At 41.4% G+C, this 20,561-nt stretch overlaps 1 protein-coding gene across 4 annotated transcripts in view; it reads left to right on the top strand.

Moving 5' to 3' along the window:
* Positions 1-14,500, top strand: part of SPDL1 (spindle apparatus coiled-coil protein 1) — a 56,859-nt gene extending 42,359 nt beyond the window's left edge. For 3 of the 4 annotated variants that reach the window (XM_045028594.1, XM_045028595.1, XM_045028592.1), the window contains exon 11: positions 1,175-1,952. In XM_045028594.1, coding sequence (XP_044884529.1) covers positions 1,175-1,722 — 548 coding nt within the window. In that variant the 3' untranslated portion in view covers positions 1,723-1,952. Of the gene's footprint in view, positions 1-1,174; positions 1,953-13,385 lie in introns of those variants that run through there. The other variant, XM_045028596.1, reaches the window with a different exon arrangement.
* Positions 14,501-20,561: the final 6,061 nt, after the last annotated feature.

The following is a 20,561-nucleotide window of genomic DNA, read 5'->3' as shown; positions in this document are numbered from 1 at the left end:
GAGGTGGTTCAAAAATTGTTTTGAAAAGAACAGAACAGGTTTTCTGCTGAAGCACGTCAAAGGTGTGAATCCTGAGTTTGCATCTCCAGAAAGTTTATTAGAATTTGAGTTGCAATAAAAATATTTGAAGCATTTTTCATACCAACTGTAACCAAGTGCCTTGTAAAATTACAGCGCACTGACTGAAAACAGATATAATGCAAGTTCTTTTCTTATTTGGCTAATAAATTTGAAAGCTTTCAATCAGTCTTTCAGGCAATGAGAAACTGAGGCATAGGTAAGAAAGATGCTTTCAGGTGACACAGTGGTTGAGAATGTGGAAAACGCAACAAGTCTGGGAACTACCAAGAATCTTCACAACAATAGTGGTAAAAGGATGTGAGGGGGCGTAAGAACTAATTGCTAGATGTTTTAAGCAGGGGCAGCAAATCCTTGACTGTCTTAAAAATTCTCTGGTTTCCAGGTCCCTTAAAGTAGAAAAGTTTTAAAGATGGATTGATGGGGTCATGTTTCCTCATAACGATTAAAAAAAAAAATCAGCATTTTTAAAAGTTAGGTATTGGAAAGCCCTAGGGTAGGGGAGGTCAGACTTGCCCACCTAGAGATGAAACTATGGCCCACATGAAGAGTACTGCAAAGATAATAGGCAGATGTGTAGCGAAACAAATGCGGAAGAAGCCCATGGTCATGAAGAAAGGAAACTAAAGTTAGGAAATGGAGTACAGTTTGAGGTAGCTCCTTCTGCCTAAAAGAAGCACTTGCCTTTTATTTGAGCAGTACGTCATCAGTAAGTTTTAGCTACCAGGACAGCAGCCCAAATGTCAGAAGAATCAAAAAACATAAAAGGAGGTGTGAGAAGTTAGGTATATCTACTTAAAAGGGTTTGGTGAAAGTTTTAAAATAGAGGTGAGAGAAGGAAAGTGGAGGTACCAATTATGTCTTTGAATTTAAGTCTTTTGGGACTCTTAGATGTATGTTACTAAAAAGTCACTGTCTGATAGCTCCATCAGCATGGAGGCAGCTAAACATCTTGGGATGGTCTGCATTAAACAAATTATCACCTAAATAGATTCAATGCTATCTTGCTGGTTTCAGTAATTATATGCAAGTGTACGTTTATTTCAATTACCAACATGTTTCTTTGTATACAAACATAACTATCATTCTTCTCTAGAATTAATTAAAATCCCTAAAACCATAAAAAGGAGGGAGAAGATTCCAGTGGACATGACTTCTGAACCTGTAGATAGCAAATATGCTACAGTAGAGGAAAATACTCACTTTTCATCTCAAAATAAGGAAGAAAAAAAGATATGTACCAAGAACTTGGATTCAAGTGATGACCCTCAAAGAAAATATGTACTTGTGGCAGCACCAATGAACATCACTCCTCTTCCAGCAACGCAACAAAGGGCTCAACCCGAGAAGGATAGGAAAAGAGTGAAAATCAAAGAAGAGAACATCAAAGGTTCAAGTGAAAGAAATGGAAATAACTCTCTAACTCCAGCTGTCTCCAGGTCAGTGTCATCTTGTGTGTATGCTCATGGCAATCAGCGCAGACCTGCATCTGTTTTCTTTCGCTGCATGAACTATGCTATCCACTTCTTTATCTATTTTCTCAGTGTTGCATGCAGTGTAATTCCTCAGTTCCGGCTGCCTACACTCAACTTTTCAAAACCCTTTAAAAAGACTAAAATAATTGCTAATGAAAATGACTCTTAGAATCATGAACCTGGATCTTGGGAATAACTGATATTTAAGGTTTACTATTATTCAAAATATCAGTGTTGATTTGTATATCTTTAACTTAACCATGATAGATCAAACTTCATTTACTGAGGCTTCAATATGAGGCTTCTTTTCATGGTCAGTTTGAGGCTGCCGTACAAAATGAACTATGGCAGGACTTTAGAGATTGCATTCCAGTAGTATGAAAACTTGAGACTTAAAGTAATACATAGCCTAAAATTTGCACGTCACAAAAAATGATTACCAGTATTCAAGATCGTGTGTTGATGAACTATGTAATAACACAACTTTTGTTTTGAAAACATATTGGTCAAAATTACTAAAACTTTCACTCTTTTATTCAAAATTTAAGTAATGATTGATAGAGACCTAGCACTGTTTACAGAGGTCCAACCGTTTTGTCTTTGTAAAAGGAATGCTACTTTCTGTTTGCTGATGTTCTGTTTTCTGTTCAAGCTAATATTCTCATGTGGGAGCATGTGTGAGTACAAAGAAATCACGTGAAGGCTAATATTACACATTTGAGCTCTAATGACAGGTCAAAGAATTATGTAAGTAAAAATCAGAAAATGCTGGCTATCTCTAGTATTTCAGGTCAGGTTCTGTACACAATAGTGTAGCCAGGTTAAGAAGATTGCTGAGTGAAGCCGTTCTGGAAGAAGGGTGGAATAGAATGTTGAGTGGAAAAAAGCTAAGTTTCCTTTTAAAAATGTTCATTTTCCATGAGGTGTCCAGCTGCCTTACTACTTTGCTCTTTACCATGTTCTTGTCTCAGTCTTTCAACTTAGTATTGCATATAGCTTCCCGTGGGGAAAGCTAGTTTGCCAGAAAATAATTGCTGCAGGAACGTGAGCCACTCCCTCTAATGTTGACTCTGTCTCCTTTATAGTCCCCCTCAGAAACTTTCCCCTCCCCCCCCCCCCCACTTGTTTCTGAAATATTTTTTTTCTTAGGCTTCTATTTAGCATTGTTCATGGTACAGCATAATGCTTTATATTGGAACCATATATACTACAATCAAACATAATACAAACTGTTTAAAAACATATGGAAATTAGATACAGAACTATGCTGAATGAATGTTACGGTTGTGAGGTCAAAGTTAGGAAATGCTAGAAGTAAAGATTCCCGTGCAACCGCTCTATTGCTTCCTTGTGTGGATGTAATTAGAGGCAATTAAATGGTGCGATCACAATTTTTTTTTTCAAAACTCAGGTCTCATTCACTGCACTTCATAACTACTGTTTTATATTTACACTATTTAGAGAAGCTTTAAAATATAAATTCAGAGAAGATCTGATGAATAATAGAGGGATACCCCCATTGTGCTTTCTCAGTGTAACATTGCATCATCACTGGGTTGGAAGAACTTGCTGGTTCCATTTTAATTAGTAGGTTAAATGGACTGGGGGGTAAGAAGGCTTTGAATGATGAAGGGGCTGTGGCTTGGGAAGTGGGGTTCCTGGAGGCATTACATATATGCAGAAGCATGGAAAAGGGCTTGGGTGAGAAGAAAATCAAGGCAGCCTCAAGTCTGTTATGAGAGGAACAGAGGGGAATATGGTAAGACAAAATCCGATATTGGCCAGGAAGTGCAGAGGGACTTAATGCTAGAAGATGTTGCTTAGTTCTGCTATTTGTTGGCATTAGTTACTAGAGTACCTTTTTAATGGGTGAGAGTGGGCTTAATAAATTAAACTGTGACAACTGTCTGTTTCAACATGTGGAAAAGGTCACAAAGATTCAGTTAAGTGCACATACAACTTGTAAGAAATATAAAGAACTCAAAGGATGCACACATCTGGCTTGTGGTATAATTCAGATATTGAATGTTATGGTTTGGGGGGGCACAATTTTTGAGCTTCCAATGTAATTAGAGTAGAATCTGTCCCCTCCCAAACAGTCTTATGAGCTTGTTGTCCAACTGATTTTAAGTAAATTAGTCATGAATACTGACTCCACATCCCTCATCTAGGAGGAAGGTGAGGAGGAATGTGCAGGAATGTCAAAAATCGGGAAGGCCTGAGAGGGCCAAATTGGTTATAATGGCTTTTGTTGTTTCGGGCCTCTTTTGGGGCCATCTTGCCTTATCTAGAAGGGAAGGAAACACTTAAAGCTGGATGTGAAAGAGGTGCCCCGGTATGACTAACCGATGAAGCAGCATCAGCAGGCTTTGGAGAAAGTAACATCCATAATTCATGCGTTGATGGAAGGCAGTTAAAACGTGTAGCATTTTTGAGGGTGAAAAGGTGGATTAGAGAAGTCAGCTGTGGGTTTGAAGGGAGGTTAAAGCCAAGGAGGAAAGTGTGTCTGACAAATGGAGGGTTTGGGGAGTAAAGGATGGGGGTGGAGGGATGAAGACTAAATAAAATCAAGCAACATATTTTTAATTTATGGAAAGAATTATTTCTCCTGCACCACTTTATGTTGGCCTAGATAACGCATAGATATAGAAAAGAAAAATCAAAACTCTAAGGCTTTTGGCCTCTATAGTATTAAATGTTGGTTTGTTCTCCATGGTTTTCCTTTCCCAGCAAGGGAAAGTGTTCTGACTCAGCTATTTTAATTTCATTTAACTCTTCCTTTTGGATTATCCTGATCGTGCCCCCTGCACCCCGTAGTGCAGACTCATTAGAGAACAGCGAGGCTTTCATTCCTGTTGGCAAAGTTCTATAAGCCTGTTTAGCTAATTGAAGCCTGTTTAGCTCATGATCCTCAGGGGGAGGAGTAATTGCTTTACTCAGTGTCTGTTCTTTGAAATCTGTGATGTTCCATCTTTAAATTGTTTAAAGTTTAAATTGACTTTTTTCCTGAAATATCTTTGTGTAGGAGCCAGATTGCATGCTATTTGGAAATACACAGTCCTTCATTCTCTGATTAGTTATCACTTCTCAGCTATAATGGGGCTTGGCAGAAGAAATAATGTGAAGGAGAAAGAGAGTTTACTTAGTAATAACCAGAATTGAGATCACTTAATGTTCCCTATAGATACTTGCTGTACCATCCTCTTACTTTCTTAAGGTGGAGGAAAACTGATGATGGTTAGGAACAGAGGGTTTGTATATCTGACTTGTCAGTTGGCTTAATATATTTTTGTTTAGGTGAAAAGCTTAATTACCTGATAAGGAAGGGTGTGTGTGTGTGTGTGTGTGTGTGTGTGTGTGTAAAATATCTGAGTCATGCACGTTGATGTTTGCTTCAAGGTAGAAATAGTCTTAACAGAACTCTTGACTTGGGTACATGGTACAATAACATGTTGCAGCTTGAAACTTGCAGACATGCGTGACGTTTTATTATTAGTGGCCTACCAAATTCATGGCCATGAAAAATGCATTGCGGACTGTGAAATCTGGTCTCTTTTGTATGCTTTTACTTTATACAGATCCTTACTTCTGTGCTGCTGCTGGCTCTGCCTTCAGAGCTGGGTTCCTGGCCAGCAGCCGCTGCTCTCCAGCTGCCCGGTTCTGAAGCCAGCTTCGCCTCCAGCAGCAGCACAGAATTAAGAGTAGCAGTACTACAACCTCCCTTACAATAACTTTGTGACACCCCCCCCACACACACACACCCCAATCCTTTGAGTCAGGACCCCTAACATTACAACACAGTGACATTTCAATTTAAATAGCTGAAATAATAAAATTTACTATTTTTAAAATCCTATGACTGCGAAATTGACCTAAATGGACAGTGAATTTGATAGGGCTCTATTTATTATTCATGGACGCAGTTATCCAGTACTGAGCCTATCTTGTAAAAGTTTCTGGCAATGTTTCACCAGTATTTGTAAAGTAAACATACTGAATTTTAATTGGCCTTCTAACAATTTTGGCCTTCTAACAATTTTTTGTCAGAAAACTCAGCCATTTTTGTGTGTGTGTATGTATGAAAGCTTGGATTATGTGTGGAGTCAAACAAAAGCTCAGGCATAGGTTAACTGTTTATTTTTAATCAATTACTGTTCATCTGTTTGTTTACACTGTAGAAACCACTGGCTAAACATCATTATCAAGAGATAATGAGCAGAGTAGCACACTTTCAATTCTCTGTCAGAGGGGCTGTCTTGTACATGTTAAACTGTCTGAGGGACTTACAGGTAGTGGTCCAGAGGACATCAAGGGAAGGAGGGATGTGGGAGCCATCAAGCAGAGGGAGCATTAGCAAGAAGATACTTGGCAAGCAAAGCTCCAAGTGCTACAGTAACATAATTGCTTTTTTAGATGAAGCTCGTCAGTCTTGCCGGACAACAGACTCCTTTCCCAACCATGAAGTTTGCAAGATGGTTCTTAGAGTATATGTTGCTATGAGTGCATCCACCTCGGTACCATAGTATGTGCCCGTGTGCTCTTGATTGGAGACTGGAAAGTAGTGCTCATGGGTTTGTGCCTGCACAGAACAACATCTCGTGTTATACATATGTATAAGAAGATATAGGGAAACACAAGCCAGCCGCCACTCAGTTCCTGATCAACCTCCTATAGCTTGAGGCAAAGTCTTTGCTGTTTCAGCTTCTTGCCTTTTTCACCTTGTGGAAGTCTTTTTATTCATTATTGTTTGTTTCCCAGTTATTTATTTATTTGTTTTTTTGTGCTTCTGGAAAGAGATTTTCCCCCTTCTACTTCTGGGCCTTTGTGCCAGGGCATAATTTATGCCTAACACACGTGTTTAAGTCCTACCACAGGTCTTTTCCCTGCAGTGATGGACATTTAAGTAGCCTGTGGTGTTTGGGCGACTGCCATATCGCCTCAAAATTTAAGGTCTGTCTGGGATGTAAGGGCAGGTCCAAAAAAGATGGTTTATAGTTTTAGATCCAAAAAAGATGGGGAGGCTAGCATTAGATAGTTTATAGCTTTAGTGGTAGGATAAGTAACAGTTAGTTATCCCTTATCTTATTTATTTTACCAAAAAATTTTCCCTTCTTTTCTCTGTATCTACCCTCAGCTAGAAGCTAGGTTTAGGCTCCCATAGACTGTCCCCTATTGCGTTTTGGATACAGAGTAATCCAGCATGCCTGGATCACTGGGTTTCAAACTGTCTGACTTGCAGACTTTCTATCCCCGTATCTGACGGACATGCACAGTGTGTCTGGTGTCTCAGCGAGACCCACATTTCCAAAAGTTTCCACATTGCCAAAACCTCATAGCCAGAACCAGGAAGGCAAGGGATCTCCAGCTGAAATTACTCATGATGGAGACCTCGGACCTTGAGTCTCAGACCGGTCCAAGCCAAGAGTCTCCATCAGCAGCCTCTAACAGAGGACCTGCTCCTACCGCTCCTCACCAGTAGCACTTATCTAAAAAGGCCACACAAAAGAGGGCTAAGACTTCTACTCAGAGGGAATCAGCTAAGAAGCAGTGATTCCCCACCTGCCAAGTCCATCTCAAACTGATGAACACAGTGGCACATCGGACTCCGAGACCCCAGGTCCTTCCGGCATTGGGAGCTCTAATAGAGCAAAGGACCAAAGCGGGCAAGCTCTAATAGCGCCTCAGAGGGCACAATAAAGCCCTCCACATCAGCACCCATGAAACCGAAGAGGCGCTCAGCACCAAGCAGCACAGTGATGCCACCTGTGGTACCTGCACAGCTTGGCATAAATCCCTCAGCACCGACACCTGTAATGCGTATGGCTGCACTGCCAGCAATGCTGACGTCAACACCGATGCTGTCGGTACTGCACCAGTTCTTATGGCATGCAGATCTTCGGGAATCCTCAACCCCTGAATTGCCGCTCCTCGGTATCGACAGCACTCCAACCTGGTCAGTACTGAGTCCTGTCAACTTCACCTCGCTCAGCTCCACCTCTTTCAAGTGATGAGGATGAGGAAGACAGAGGAGTGTTTACACACCTCATCACCCCTCACCCAAACTGGGGCCATCCCACCAATCAAATTACCCTGCAGATGAGTGCTCTTGGTCTGGGCACACATGGGCTCTGCCTCCGATGCCGTTCTTTCCCAACTGGCCTTATTGGGACCTGTGGGCGTAATACAGGGCCCAACACCGCAGACCTCCTATCCCATCAAGACCCACAGCTCCGCAGTCGCCACCACCATCTCTCCCACCACCTTCAGACACGCATGAGGGAAGGGCAGAGGAAACAGAGAAATTCAGATCAGGAAGCCCTACCACCGGCTAACCTGTTGTCTTTTGTCACCCGACGAAACAATAATGCCCCCACCACAGGGAGAACTTCAAGCAGTTCCAGGACCTTTTTAAGAGAGAAGCAGAATCTCTGGACGTATCTCAGGAGGAGCTACCAGAGTCACAGTACAATCTGTTAGATATACTTCAGATATCCACCTCTTCCAAGATTGCATTTGCCAATCAATGACGCTATAATGGAGCCTGCCAAAACCATCTGGTAGATGCCCACAATAGTGCCACCTTCTTGCAAAAGATCTGATAAGAAATACTACATTCCATCCAAAGGCACTGAATTCCTTTTTACACACCCCACACCAAATTCCCTGGTAGTGGAGGCTGTTAATGAAAGGGGGGAATCAGCACCAAGCCAGAACAACTTCTTACAACAAAGACTGAAAGAGGCTAGACCTCTTCAGTCGCAAAGCATATTTGTCTGGCACACTACAGTTCCGCACAGCAAACTGTGCATCTTTACTACCCAGGTACACTCACACTGTCTTTTCAAAGATATCTGAACGTATTGACCATTTGCCAGATGAGAGGAAAGAATAGTTCAAAGTCAACATTACAGAAGGCCACCTCATTGCCAGGGCAGCACTACAGGCCTCACTGGACTCGGCAGACATGGCTGCAGAATCCATAGCAACATGTGTGTTCATGCGCTGTGCATCTTGGTTACATCTCTGGCTTTCCCAGGGAATTCCAATCGACAGTGAAGGATCTGCCCTTTGAAGGCCAAAAGTTGTTTGCGACCAAAACGGATGAGTCCCTTCTCACCCTCAAGGGCAACCTTAAAATTTCTGGGCATCTATACACCTGCAAATAAAACGAAACAGGACAGATGTTGTACACAATGATTCTGCTTAACACTGTACTCGCAACCCCACAAGCATAAACAAAGATGTTGGCAAAACCAAGATCAACCCTCGACATCTCAGCAATCCACTCCAGACAACAATTTTCAAGGTGTGATCAAGGGCACAAGACCACCATGCTCTCTAACTCCGGAAACAGAAATAGTCTCCTGTCATTTCGGAGATAGCTTGTCATGATTTTACCAAGTCTGGAACACCATCACAACAGAGATGGGTTTTAGAATTTATCCAAAAGGGTTACTCCATCCCCTTTACCTCTATTCCACCTATCCATTTTCCCCTCCCCTCCCTCTTCAGAGACTCATCTCACGAGCACCTGCTGCAACGGGAAATAAATCATCTCTTACAAATCTGTGCCAAGGAACCTGCATTGCAACACCAGGGCAGGAGGGGGTGGTTCGCATTGTTTTTTAACACAGAAAAAGACTGGCAGGTGGAGACCCATCCCGGATCTACAGAAACTCAACAAATTCGCAAGAACACAATGTTTCAAAATAGTATCACTATCTACAATAATTCCAGCATTAGAGAAGGGAGATTGTCTCTCGACCTGCAGAACTCATATTACCATCCACCCATCACACAAGATTCCTGAGGTTCACCCTAGGGAAACATTTCCAATACAATGTACTACCCTTCGGCCTGTCCACCGCTCCAGGGTTTTTTTCCAAAGTTCTAGCTCTCATGGCACTCTCTAAATAGACGCCATACAAGGTAAAAGACTCCCTAAAATGGTGAATACAACCAAAGAACGTCTGTACAGGAGTCCAATCTGAAATGCATGCAATCACTTTCTACCTCTAATTAAAAACTCAGCCATCGGGACCCTCATGGACAATATACCATGCATGTTTTACATAAACCGCCAAGGGGGGAGCACGATCATACTCCCTATGCACAGAGGCAATACAACTTTGGAATTGGTGCATCAACAACCAAATCAACATATCAGCATCCTACCTTCTGGGATTTCAGAACACAACAGCAGATGCCCTAAGCAGAGTTCTCACAAACTCACGAATGGGAGATGGATCCCGGAATTCTACATGCCGTATTCAAACTATGAGGATTTCCCACCGTAGACCTCTTTACAACAGCACAGAATACCAAGTGCCTGCAATATTGCTCCAGAGTGGGATTGGGACACTGCCCATTTGATGAGGAAAGAATCACCTAGGGAGATGTGCCACTGATGTATACATTCCCTCTGACCCCACTCCTAAACCGAGTCATTCACAAGACCAAGGACAAATCCAGAGTCATTTTGATAGCTCCTACATGGCCCAGACAAATATAGTTTCCATATCTCCTTCAGATGGCGGTGAGCCTGCCTCGAACCCTTCCCCTAGTACCTCACCTTCTATCACAATATGCAGGACACGTCTGCCACTCTACCTCACAGCCTGGTTACTCCATGACTGTGGTTGAGGAAGCCTGTTCAGATGAAGTAAAAAAATATATTGGTGAACAGTCAGAGCGTACAAAGAAGACCTATATCCAAAAGTGGAAATGATTCAGTATTTGATGTCAAGATAAACAGATCTTACCAACATCTTCCCCTCTACCAATGGTCCTGGACTACATACTATAATTAAAAAAACTGGGGCTCTCCACAAGTTTCATCAGGGTACACTTGGCAGCTATTACCTCTTTCCATGACTAAGTGGATTGAGCCACTATATTTGCCCACCTGATGATTAAATGCTTTCTTAAGGGCATTGAGAATGCCTACCCCACAATAAGGAACCCTTTGCCCATGTGGGACCTCAAACTTGTCCTACATGGGCTTATGGTAAAACCATTTGAGCTACTCGCCACATACTCACTCCTCCACTTATCCATGAAGGTGGCCTTACTTATTGCCATTACATCCACCAGAAGGCTGGGAGAACTAGGGGCATTACTGGCACACACCCCATACACAACTTTCTTTAAAGACAAAGTTGCCTTAAGACCACACCCCAAATTCCTACCCAAAATCGCCTCCCCCCTTCGTCTGACTCAGCCTATCTACTTATCTGTGACTTTTCCCAAACCACATGCAGACGGAAGGGAGGCATCACTCTCACATGCTGTTCGTTCATCGAGCTCTAGCTTTCTACACTGAAAGAACAACACCATTTAGAAAATCTCTACTTGTTGCTATAATAGCTTCTCCTATTGATCTGTCGCAAAATAGAGACTATCTAAGTGGATATCAGGATGTATCCACCTCTGTTATCAAAACTCTCATCTACCAGTCCCAATGAACTCTACCAGAGTACTTTGGACATCAGTAGCCTTCCTCAGTGTCCCTATTGTTAACATTTGCACTGCTCAACAGTCACCTAAAGTGGAGCACACACAGGGACATTCCTCGAAGAAGAAAAGGTTACTCACCTTGTGCTGTAACTGAGGTTCTTCGAGAGAGTTGTTCCTGTGGGTACTCCACAAGCCCTCCCTCCTCCCCTCTCCTTTAGAGAAACTGCATGAAACTCCAGGGTAGAGAAGGAACAGAGGGACGGTTGACTGTGGCCCACTATGTAACCACTCAGAGCAGCACAAGATGGCAGTGGCACATGCCCAACCTGGTGCTGCTACCACAAATCTCCAATTACATGTGCAGGGCATGAAGACACCTAAAGTGGAGCACCTGCAGGGACAACCATCTCAGAAAACCTCAGTTACTGTACATCGTGAGTAACCTTCTCATTTGCAGAAAGAATGAAGGGCCAATATATTTCTCTGCAGTAGTTGTCGAAGTGAGTTTTGGGTTGTATTTTGACCTGTTAAGAAATAACTGGGGCACAGTCCCCCAGTAGAGCTCAGTCCATGTCTACTAAAAGATGTTCCCAGAGCAGAAATCTGCAAGGCTGCAACTTGATCTTCTCTTCAGACCTTTGCGAAGCCTGATGCCACCTTACCTGCTTCCAGAGATTACCCTACCTTTGGTGATGCAGTTCTTGACTTACCTTCCCAGTACTACCTCTTTGAATTACTGCTTGGTAGTCTCCTATGGGGGAGTGCCCACAGAGATATGTACTCAAAGGAGGATAGGTTACTTACCTTACAGTAACTTGTCCCTGTGGGAGCTCCACCCCCTCCTTCCCCTCTGCTGTGGAGTCTCTGGCTTTGTTGCAGTGAAGAAACCGAGTGGTGGTGGGCTCGCACCTGCCTATTATTCCTTTGGTTCACAAAGTGTTCTGCGCAGGTGTGGCCTGCAAGCACTACTTTGCATTTTTCTTTCAAGAGCGTATGGGCACATGCCATCCTATGGGGGGACAAAAACTATCTAAAAATTCAAATTGTTGTAAGGTAAGAAATCTCTCCTTTTGTTAACTTGTAAAGATTACACAGGGAGCCTAGCTCTTGGCCTGCAGTTTTGAGGCTTATTGAAGGTGAGAAATGAGTGTTTTCAGGGACTTATGTGCAGCATACCACAACTGGTGAGAATTTTATGCCATTATATTTGGTGTAAAAACTAAGTAGTGGGATGTTTTGGAAATAGATGGGGTCGGGTGAGGACTCTAGAAGTCAGGTTCATGTTCCAATAAAGCTTTTCAAGTCCCCAGAATTAGATTTCCTTACCCAAATGTGTGGATCTTATGCTGTTCCTCCCTTTCCATGGCAAGTGATCTGACAACTGCAGCACTTGTTTACATGGATAAATAATAGGAAAACCATTTGCATTGAAAATGGCTGTATAGCAGCAGTAAATGAAGGGCCAGTGCCATATGATGGGCAAAACCGATTGGAGAATAACTGAATAATTCCTTATATGTGTTGGAAATAGATTACAAGCAGTATGACTCAATATGACATGTCTGATTTACTGAAAGTTGACAAGCTTGTAAAAATCAATTATAGTCGTTAGCTTAATTAGTTAACATTATGCAGTTTGAAAACTTGTGTAGTTGTAGCTTGAAGTTGTACCTGTGTCTTAATGGAGGTCTTACACCTTACAGTGTGGCAGCCAACATCCTGCCCCACCGCCCCCGCCCCATTTAGACAACAGACGGATAAAAACATAGCTTTGGCAAATTACGATAAACTTTGAGCCCAAATAAGTCAATAAAAACTGATTGAGCTTTAAAGGTGTTCATGACCATCAGGACAGAGGCTACTGTAGCAGAGAGACTGGGTGGAAATTGTACAGCGTTTGGCCCTATATTTTTGTCTGTTACAATACAAAAGTTGAATTATAACTTTGCCACTTTATAGTCGTATGTAATGTGTTAATCAGGAACTGATAGGTAGCTTTCTCCTGGAACTTGTGCTTTTGTGTGTGACTTGTGTTCATTTTTTTTTTTTTTTGGTTCCACGCATGGCATGATATTGTTTCCATGCTGATAAAAACCAGTTACCATCTTCAATCATCAATTTCAAACTGGTTCAGTAGATCAAACAAATTGGAAACCAAAAGTAAAGATGGGGAACATTGCTATGTGAATTCAAAACAGTTTTGATGTTTTTATATTTTCAAATCTTGTAGTAAAAATACTAGCTGACCTCACTTTCTCTTGTGGATAGGGCAATTGGTATTCCATTTTGGTGCTTGATCTAAGTTAAAATGAGACCCTCAGCCTTGATTTTCTTCTTTAATTAAATATGTATTTAGAATGGATGCTTTGCCTGTAGGTTAACAGCTGGATCCAGACTTGAAACTGTGGAAAATGAAGACCTGAGTGAAAAAACAATTAAGCCTGAGAAGAAAACACGAAAGAAAACATACACTACATTATATGTGTCTTCTAAACCAACTCCTGAAACACAATGTCCTCAGCAATAAAACTCAGTTTTTCCAGAGCAAATCTGGAAACTTAGTCTTGCCTTAAACATTCTGTTGTGAAGCCATGAATACGTAGTGTACTGTTTTTAATGTACATATACTTTGCATTTTAAGAAACCTGTGTATCTGCCTTCTGTTTCATGAACAATTATTAATATTATGGCTTGTATTATGCAGGGCTCTCACCATCTCTATTTGGTTAACCTCAGAAGTGCCACAAAAATAAATTCTCTTTGGTAACTTGACTCAAAATGTTGTCCCATCCTGAATTTTAGTTAAGCCTAACCATTAATTGCTTTGGGTTTCCAAAAGTGTAGCTCAGTTCAGAATGACTAGAGTTGACTATGGACGTCCTGTGAAGCTATATAATAAATACAGATGTAAACTGAGTAGGACTGCATATTTCTCTAGTGAATAAAATATTGTAACACTACACTGATGGAAGGGAAGATGCAGAGAGAACAATAAATACCAACGTTGTTAAATTCCTAAAGGTTGTTTTAATTTTTAAATGGGCACCTTTCATAGCTACATTTTCCCCCAATGTGTAGCAATTTCTGATTTTCAGTGCACCCTGTATACTTTAAAGACTTAACACCGTCTTTAAAAGTCATATGAACCTGGGGTGCTTTTGAAATGTTAGAAAGAATCTTATAAATGTACCAACAGTTAAAGTAAAACCTTGCTTTACTCCTTTCAAAGGTGCTGATAAATGTTGCATTGTATGACAAAGTGCTTAGTTTTCTAAATGTAAAATTCTAAAAAAAAAAAGGAAATCTTTTTGTAATATTGTGTGTGTAAAAACTGACTATGTACTAAAAGTTTTACTGCTCTTAATGTAATTACTTTTTTTCTGTTAATTTTGTTTGTAGAATACAAAACATGTAAGCTTTCTGTAACAATAAATGGCTTATTGCAACTTGCACATTGTACTTGGGAATAAATATGCAGATAACGTGCAGGTTAATTCTAATGGATGTTTGTGTTCCCAGTTAAGACTTCTAAACTACTTAATTAAATTTGAAGTATGATGATTGCTACAGTTGCTCTGGTTCCCCCTAGTGGCTAATTTAGCCCATTCAATTTCTTGCCAATAACCTTTGTATCTAAGATTTTTGAAAGTCTTAGTTGGGAAATTATTCCAGTAGTTTTTACCCACTGATAAACTTGTTGAGTAAGTCTTTATGCACTTGTGCCCTGATTTCCCCTGCCCCCTCACCCCCCCCCCCGGCATTAATTCCCTGAAACTTCCGTTGAAAACTCTGTGCACCAAACTGGAAATGTAAACCCTCCAAAATGTGAGTGCCTGAAGTTAGGTTCCTAAATGTGTTCAGCACTTAAACCAAAGTGGATCCAAGTTTTTGTGTTAGTTGCAGGTAATCAACTCTTTAGAAAACTGAGGTGACTAAAATCAAAGGTAAACTTATTACACAGCATGAGTCTTAGCCAGCAATAGCACGTGGCCATTGATGTACAATCCTGTTGTACTTTCAGCAGTTCAATTAATTTTTAGCTTGTGTTGTTCTGATGCCCTTTTTTTTAAAAACAAACACCCCCCCCCCCAAAAAAAATTGCCTTGTGCGTATCTCAACCCTGGTAGAGCTGCCCCTGCCTGGACACTGACCAGGCTATTTGTGTCCCTCCACACTGGGCCTTGTTGAGCTCTTAACCTTCCTTCGAACTGAGTAGGCTGCATCCCTGTCTTTTTCCTTGGTCTCCCGGTGCACTTCTTGGGCATAGACTGTTACCCTTTCACAGAAATGGGACCACATTGCCCAGCTGCCCCCAGACCAGTGCTGATTCACCATATGTTCTATCAGAGTTCCAACCTGATGGGTGCTCTGGGTTTACAGTTCACCTCTTCGGTGATGTGTAATAGGTATAGTACGTAAAACACGGGTTTTGCAATGGTTTAAGTACAATTACATTAGAGTGAGACAAATAATAAAATCTTACATTCATTTCCCTGCCTCAGTTTCCTCATCCTTTGGGAGCTTTCTCTGGGCTTAAGTCCAAGTCCTTTTCAGTGTCCAGGATCCTTTTGTGGCTTATAGACTCCATGATTCAAAAAAGCTGTCTTCTACAGGTCAGCGTGCTTTGCTTTTGGCTGATTCCACAGTTAGGGAAGTGTTTTTATGTCAGAACCGTATGCCTCTTTTGTTCCTCTCACCCACCCTATGAATTTCTTGAGTTTATAAATCCTAACACAAATGTCTGGTTCCAATGTTCTGCCTCTGAGAGAAAATTCCAGGTCCCAAAACCTATCACCCTACAGAAAAGTTAGAGAAATTTGCTTCCCAAAGGCTACAACCTTCCTATTGTTCCAAGGTGATCAAATTCAAATGGAAGTTCTTCAGGTTCATTCCATTGTCATACTTGAATTTCAGTCCAGAATGGAGGTAAAACAGCAGAAGGCGGCAAGCCCCACATTCAAAATGGACTTCACCACCTTGCACAAACAGTCTGATATCAAACAGAATTCATAAGATATATATATATAAAATCCCTAAATTATTATTATGGGCACTTGAACAGTGGCTCAGGGTTGCTTCTTAAAAATAACCTCAGACCATGGGCTAGATCATCTTTTTGTGGGAAATGAGAATAAAAACTTATGGACTAGGAGACCTGCCTTTCAGATATAGAACTGCAGAGTATATTGCACATAAGGACTGAGATGTATTGTCAAAGCTGTGCTGGTAAGTTTGCATTCACATCACTTGTATAAATACCAAATCCACGGAGTCATAAATTTCTTTTTAAACCTTAAATTGATTTAAAGTTTATAATTAACTTGAAGTGGCTCTAAGTACTTAATCCCTACAACCCCTTCTCACCCTTGCATACTACTTTAGTGCTGCTATTCTATTTTTAAATTCTTGAGCCACTGCCATTTGGGGTTCCTTAGAACTTAGCAAGTAAGTGATGGCAAAGAAGGGGAGTGTATCTCTGATTATGTTTGAAAGCAGTAAATCGGTGACTTTAGCTCACATCAACCTGCTTTTCTTGGTCTTGTACATGAAAACTGTGTCCATGATTTTCACCAAAGGAAATATTGACAAGTTTTGGTTTTATTTGACTCTCAAGAGTTCATCCGTGTAAAAGATTAGTTTCTCCCCCGGGGCTTTTCTTTCTAAAATAATCCAAAATTCAGTTCCGGAATGTTAAAATACTGTGTTAAGCAAGTATAAAATCAAAGGTAGATGTGCTGCCTTAGAGTAGAATTAGTAAAATTAGTAAAAATAGTAAGAATTGCATGGATGATGTACAGCAAGAACTAACAACCGCCTTCCAGTTGTAACGCTATGTCTCTCATTTCAGTCTTGATCCATAAATGACTAAATGAGTATAGGTTTTTATTGCCCCAAACCAGTGATTTTCAACCTTTTTTCATTTGCAGACTCCTAAAAAATTTTTTGAATGGAGGTATGGCCTCCTTTGGAAATCTGAGACATAGTCTGTGGCCTCCCACAGGTTCACGGACCACAGATTGAAAACCACTGTCCTAAACCTACTTTCATATTTGAGGTCAAGGGCGGCAGGGCATCTAATTGTTGATAGCCAGAGAAAATGTGGTTTAAAACTACTTGTGTCACGGTCTATACATACAGAAATATTGGCTCACAGTTTTCTGAATTTTCTTTTCAAATAGGCAATTCTTACCCAGTAAAACCTGATAGCCCCCAGAGAAGAGTGACACTTGCAAGGAGTTCCTTCTGTCTGATTCTTGAATGAGCATACCTGAGACTGTTCCAAATACGTACCAAGGTAAACCTTGGCAGGCAAAGCTGGCATGTTACTACTAATAGAGAATTAAAATAGGTTAAATTTTTCATATGTGAAGACAGTGTGAAAGGCTAAACATATAGGACTTCAAAGTCTGCATTGGTCAACTGCCTCCAATATTGCTTTCATCAATACAGTTTTCTAAATTATCAGCTAGCTTAGTGAATATTTTATATTGATACTTAAATAGCAGCATTGCTCTTCCCTGCCAAATTGATTAATCCAGACAATACACTTTATTCCCAGCTGGGCATCTTTACCAAACAGTATATTTCCAAGCATGTTTGAGTCATCCTTTAGTGTTACTGTTCCCATATTCAAAACTTATTGATTGCATGACAATTTCTACTGTATAAGGCTTCTTTAGTTTTAGATGCTACTTAGATTGTTCTATGAATAAGTTTGGCCATCTTTTTTGTGATGCTGCCAAAAATGTCAGATCCCCCTAGAACCAAAGTTCGAAAGATATTTTTTTCATCCACAGTTCTGCTTATTCAAGTCAAGCGTTTCTCATACTGTAGTACTGCAGCACAGGGCCACCTGTGAGGGGGAGGGAAAGTGGGGCAATTTGCCCTGGGCCCTGCAGGGGCCCCACAAGAGTTTTTTTGGGGGCCCCTGGAGCAGAGTCCTTCACTTGCTCCGGGGTCCCCGGAGCTTCTTCCGCTCCGGGTCTTCGGCAACAATTTGGCGGCGGGGGGTCCTTCCGCCCCGGGACCCGCCGTCGACCCCAGGCCGCCTGAATCCTCTGGGCGGCCCTGCTGCAGCATAAAACTTGACCTACAGTTTAGTGCCAAGCTGATTGGAAATACAAATTAACTTTCAGCTTAGATACGTACTTCTGTAACCATAAACCAAATAGCGATGTATAATATAAATATATAAATTCATAAATATAAACGTCAAAGAGCTGGGAAATGTTTCTTGGGATATATAATATTGATGGAAAAAAATATTTGTAAATCAGATCAGCTACTTTTTTCGTACTGGAAAGTAATCCTTGTGCTATATTGTAAGACAAGTAGCTGAGGAATTGTTCTGAGACAACTACTTTATATTACATTATTTTATTAATATTAAAATCATTCTTAAACTTGTATATGTGGCTTGTTAACTTTAAGATTGAGTATATGTTTTTATCAGTGAGATGCTGATCTCTATCTTGACATCTTGGATCCCTGACAAAGCTACAGAATATGAAGATTTTGGTTTAATTTAAATATTTTAAGATTCACTTTGAAGAGGAAATAAATAACTTTAGTTAATACCAGAAGCAGAACATCCTGACCACAAAAAGCTGACTGAAAATCAAGTGGCTCTTAAACTATGAACCTGGTTACTTTTTTATCATACTTGCCATGCCACTTTTGAACAAGCAGAACTTAATCCTTGGGATCTTTGATGGCATTATTTATATTGCTATAACACTTTTTACAGAATCATAGTTAAGTGGGCATGACTTACTTACTTTGGTAAGCTTAACTTCAGGAGATAGTATCTCGTGTGTCTTCCACTCATCATTTTCTCTTATCTCTTACTACTCGTTCGTTTATTGGTGATGGGAGCTGTACAATGAGTAGCCAAAGAGAACAGAAAGAAGGGTTTGTATTAAAAGTGCTACATCTAAAAAGAGGCTACCTTAGTCCCATTATGGACTTGAGGAAATCTAACAGTTATGTCAGTCAAACCAAGATGCACATGTTGGTTCTGGCTCCTACTAACCTTATCCTTCACCAGAGAGTGGTTCAGAGCTGTAGGTATTATACCATATCATAGCAAGGTTGCACTTTCCAAACATTCTTTATAAGTTGAAGCTGCCTGCCCTGTAAATAACTTTGTTTTTAAATTGAGACATTGTACCCAAACAGTTAGTGACTTAAAACTTAGCCCTGGTCTACACTACTCGTTTAGGTCGAAATTAGCAGCTTTAGGTAGATTTAACCCTGCACCCGTCTACACGACCAAGCCTGTTTTGTCGACTTAAAGGGCTCTTAAAATCGATTACTTTACTCCTTGGCAAGGGGTTTAGTGCTAAAATTGACCTTGATGGGTTGAATTTGGGGTACTGTGGATGCAATTTGACGGTATTGGACTCCGGGAGCTATCCCAGATTGCTCCACTAAGGTAGTCGCTCTGGACAGCACTCTCAACTCAGATGCACAGGCCAGGTAGACAGGAAAAGCCCTGGGAACTTTTGAATTTAATTTCCTCTTTGGCCAGCGTGGCGAGCTGATCAGCACAGGTGACCATGGAGTCCCAGAATCGCAAAAGAGCTCCAGCATGGGCCAAATGGGAGGTACGAGATCTGATCGCTGTATGGGGAGAATAATCCATGCAGGCAGAACTCTGCTCCAAAAGACAAAATGCCAATATATTTGCCAAAATCTCCAAGGGCATGATAGACAGAGGCTACAACAGGGACACACAGCAGTGCCGGGTGAAAGTTAAGGAGCTGAGGCAACCCTACCAAAAAAGGATGCAAATGGTCACTCCAGGTCCCCCATACATGCCGGTTCTATGATGAGCTGCATGCAGTTCTAGGGGTGGCCCCTACCACTACCCCACCACTGTCCAAGGACACTTGCAAGGGGGGAGTCTCATGCAACAGGGATGAGGATTTTGTGGATGAGGAGGTTGAGGATAGCGCACATCAGGCAAGCGGAGAATCCCTTCTCCCCAGGAGCCAGGAACTGTTCATCACCCTGGAGCCAATACCCTCCCAACCCTCCCAAGGCGGGCTCTTGGACCATGAAGCTGGAGAAGGCACCACTGGTGAGTGTACCTTTGTAAATATAATACAGGGTTTAAAAGCAAGTGTGTTTAATGATTAACTTACCACACCAAGCCAGTAACAAGTAGTCTGGAATCATTTCAGCACAAAACATTGTAGCGAATGGGCCTGGGCTTTGGTGGCATTCAAGGAACATTCATTCTTTATCTCTGTGTGTTAGCCTCAGGAGAGTGATATCATTCATGGTCACTTGGTTGAAATACAGGATATTTGTTTAAGGGGACATTCAGAGGTGCCCATTCCTGCTGAGCTGTTTGCCTTTGGCTGAAAAAAAATCCTCCCCGCTGTTAGCCATGTGGTGGTGGGGAGGCCCGTTCATGCTGAGCTGTTCGCGTTTGACTGACAGGGATCTTCCCTGATACTAGTCACGTGGTGTGTGTGTGGGTGAAGTGATCATCCCAGAGAACTGGGGGAGGGGGGGTTGGATTGTGCTGCACATTCACCCTACAGA

The sequence above is a fragment of the Mauremys mutica genome, chromosome 8 (assembly GCF_020497125.1).
Source record: "Mauremys mutica isolate MM-2020 ecotype Southern chromosome 8, ASM2049712v1, whole genome shotgun sequence".
Lineage (NCBI taxonomy): Eukaryota > Metazoa > Chordata > Testudines > Geoemydidae > Mauremys > Mauremys mutica.
Note: the sequence above shows the minus strand (reverse complement) of the source record. Positions and strands in the feature narration are given on the sequence as shown.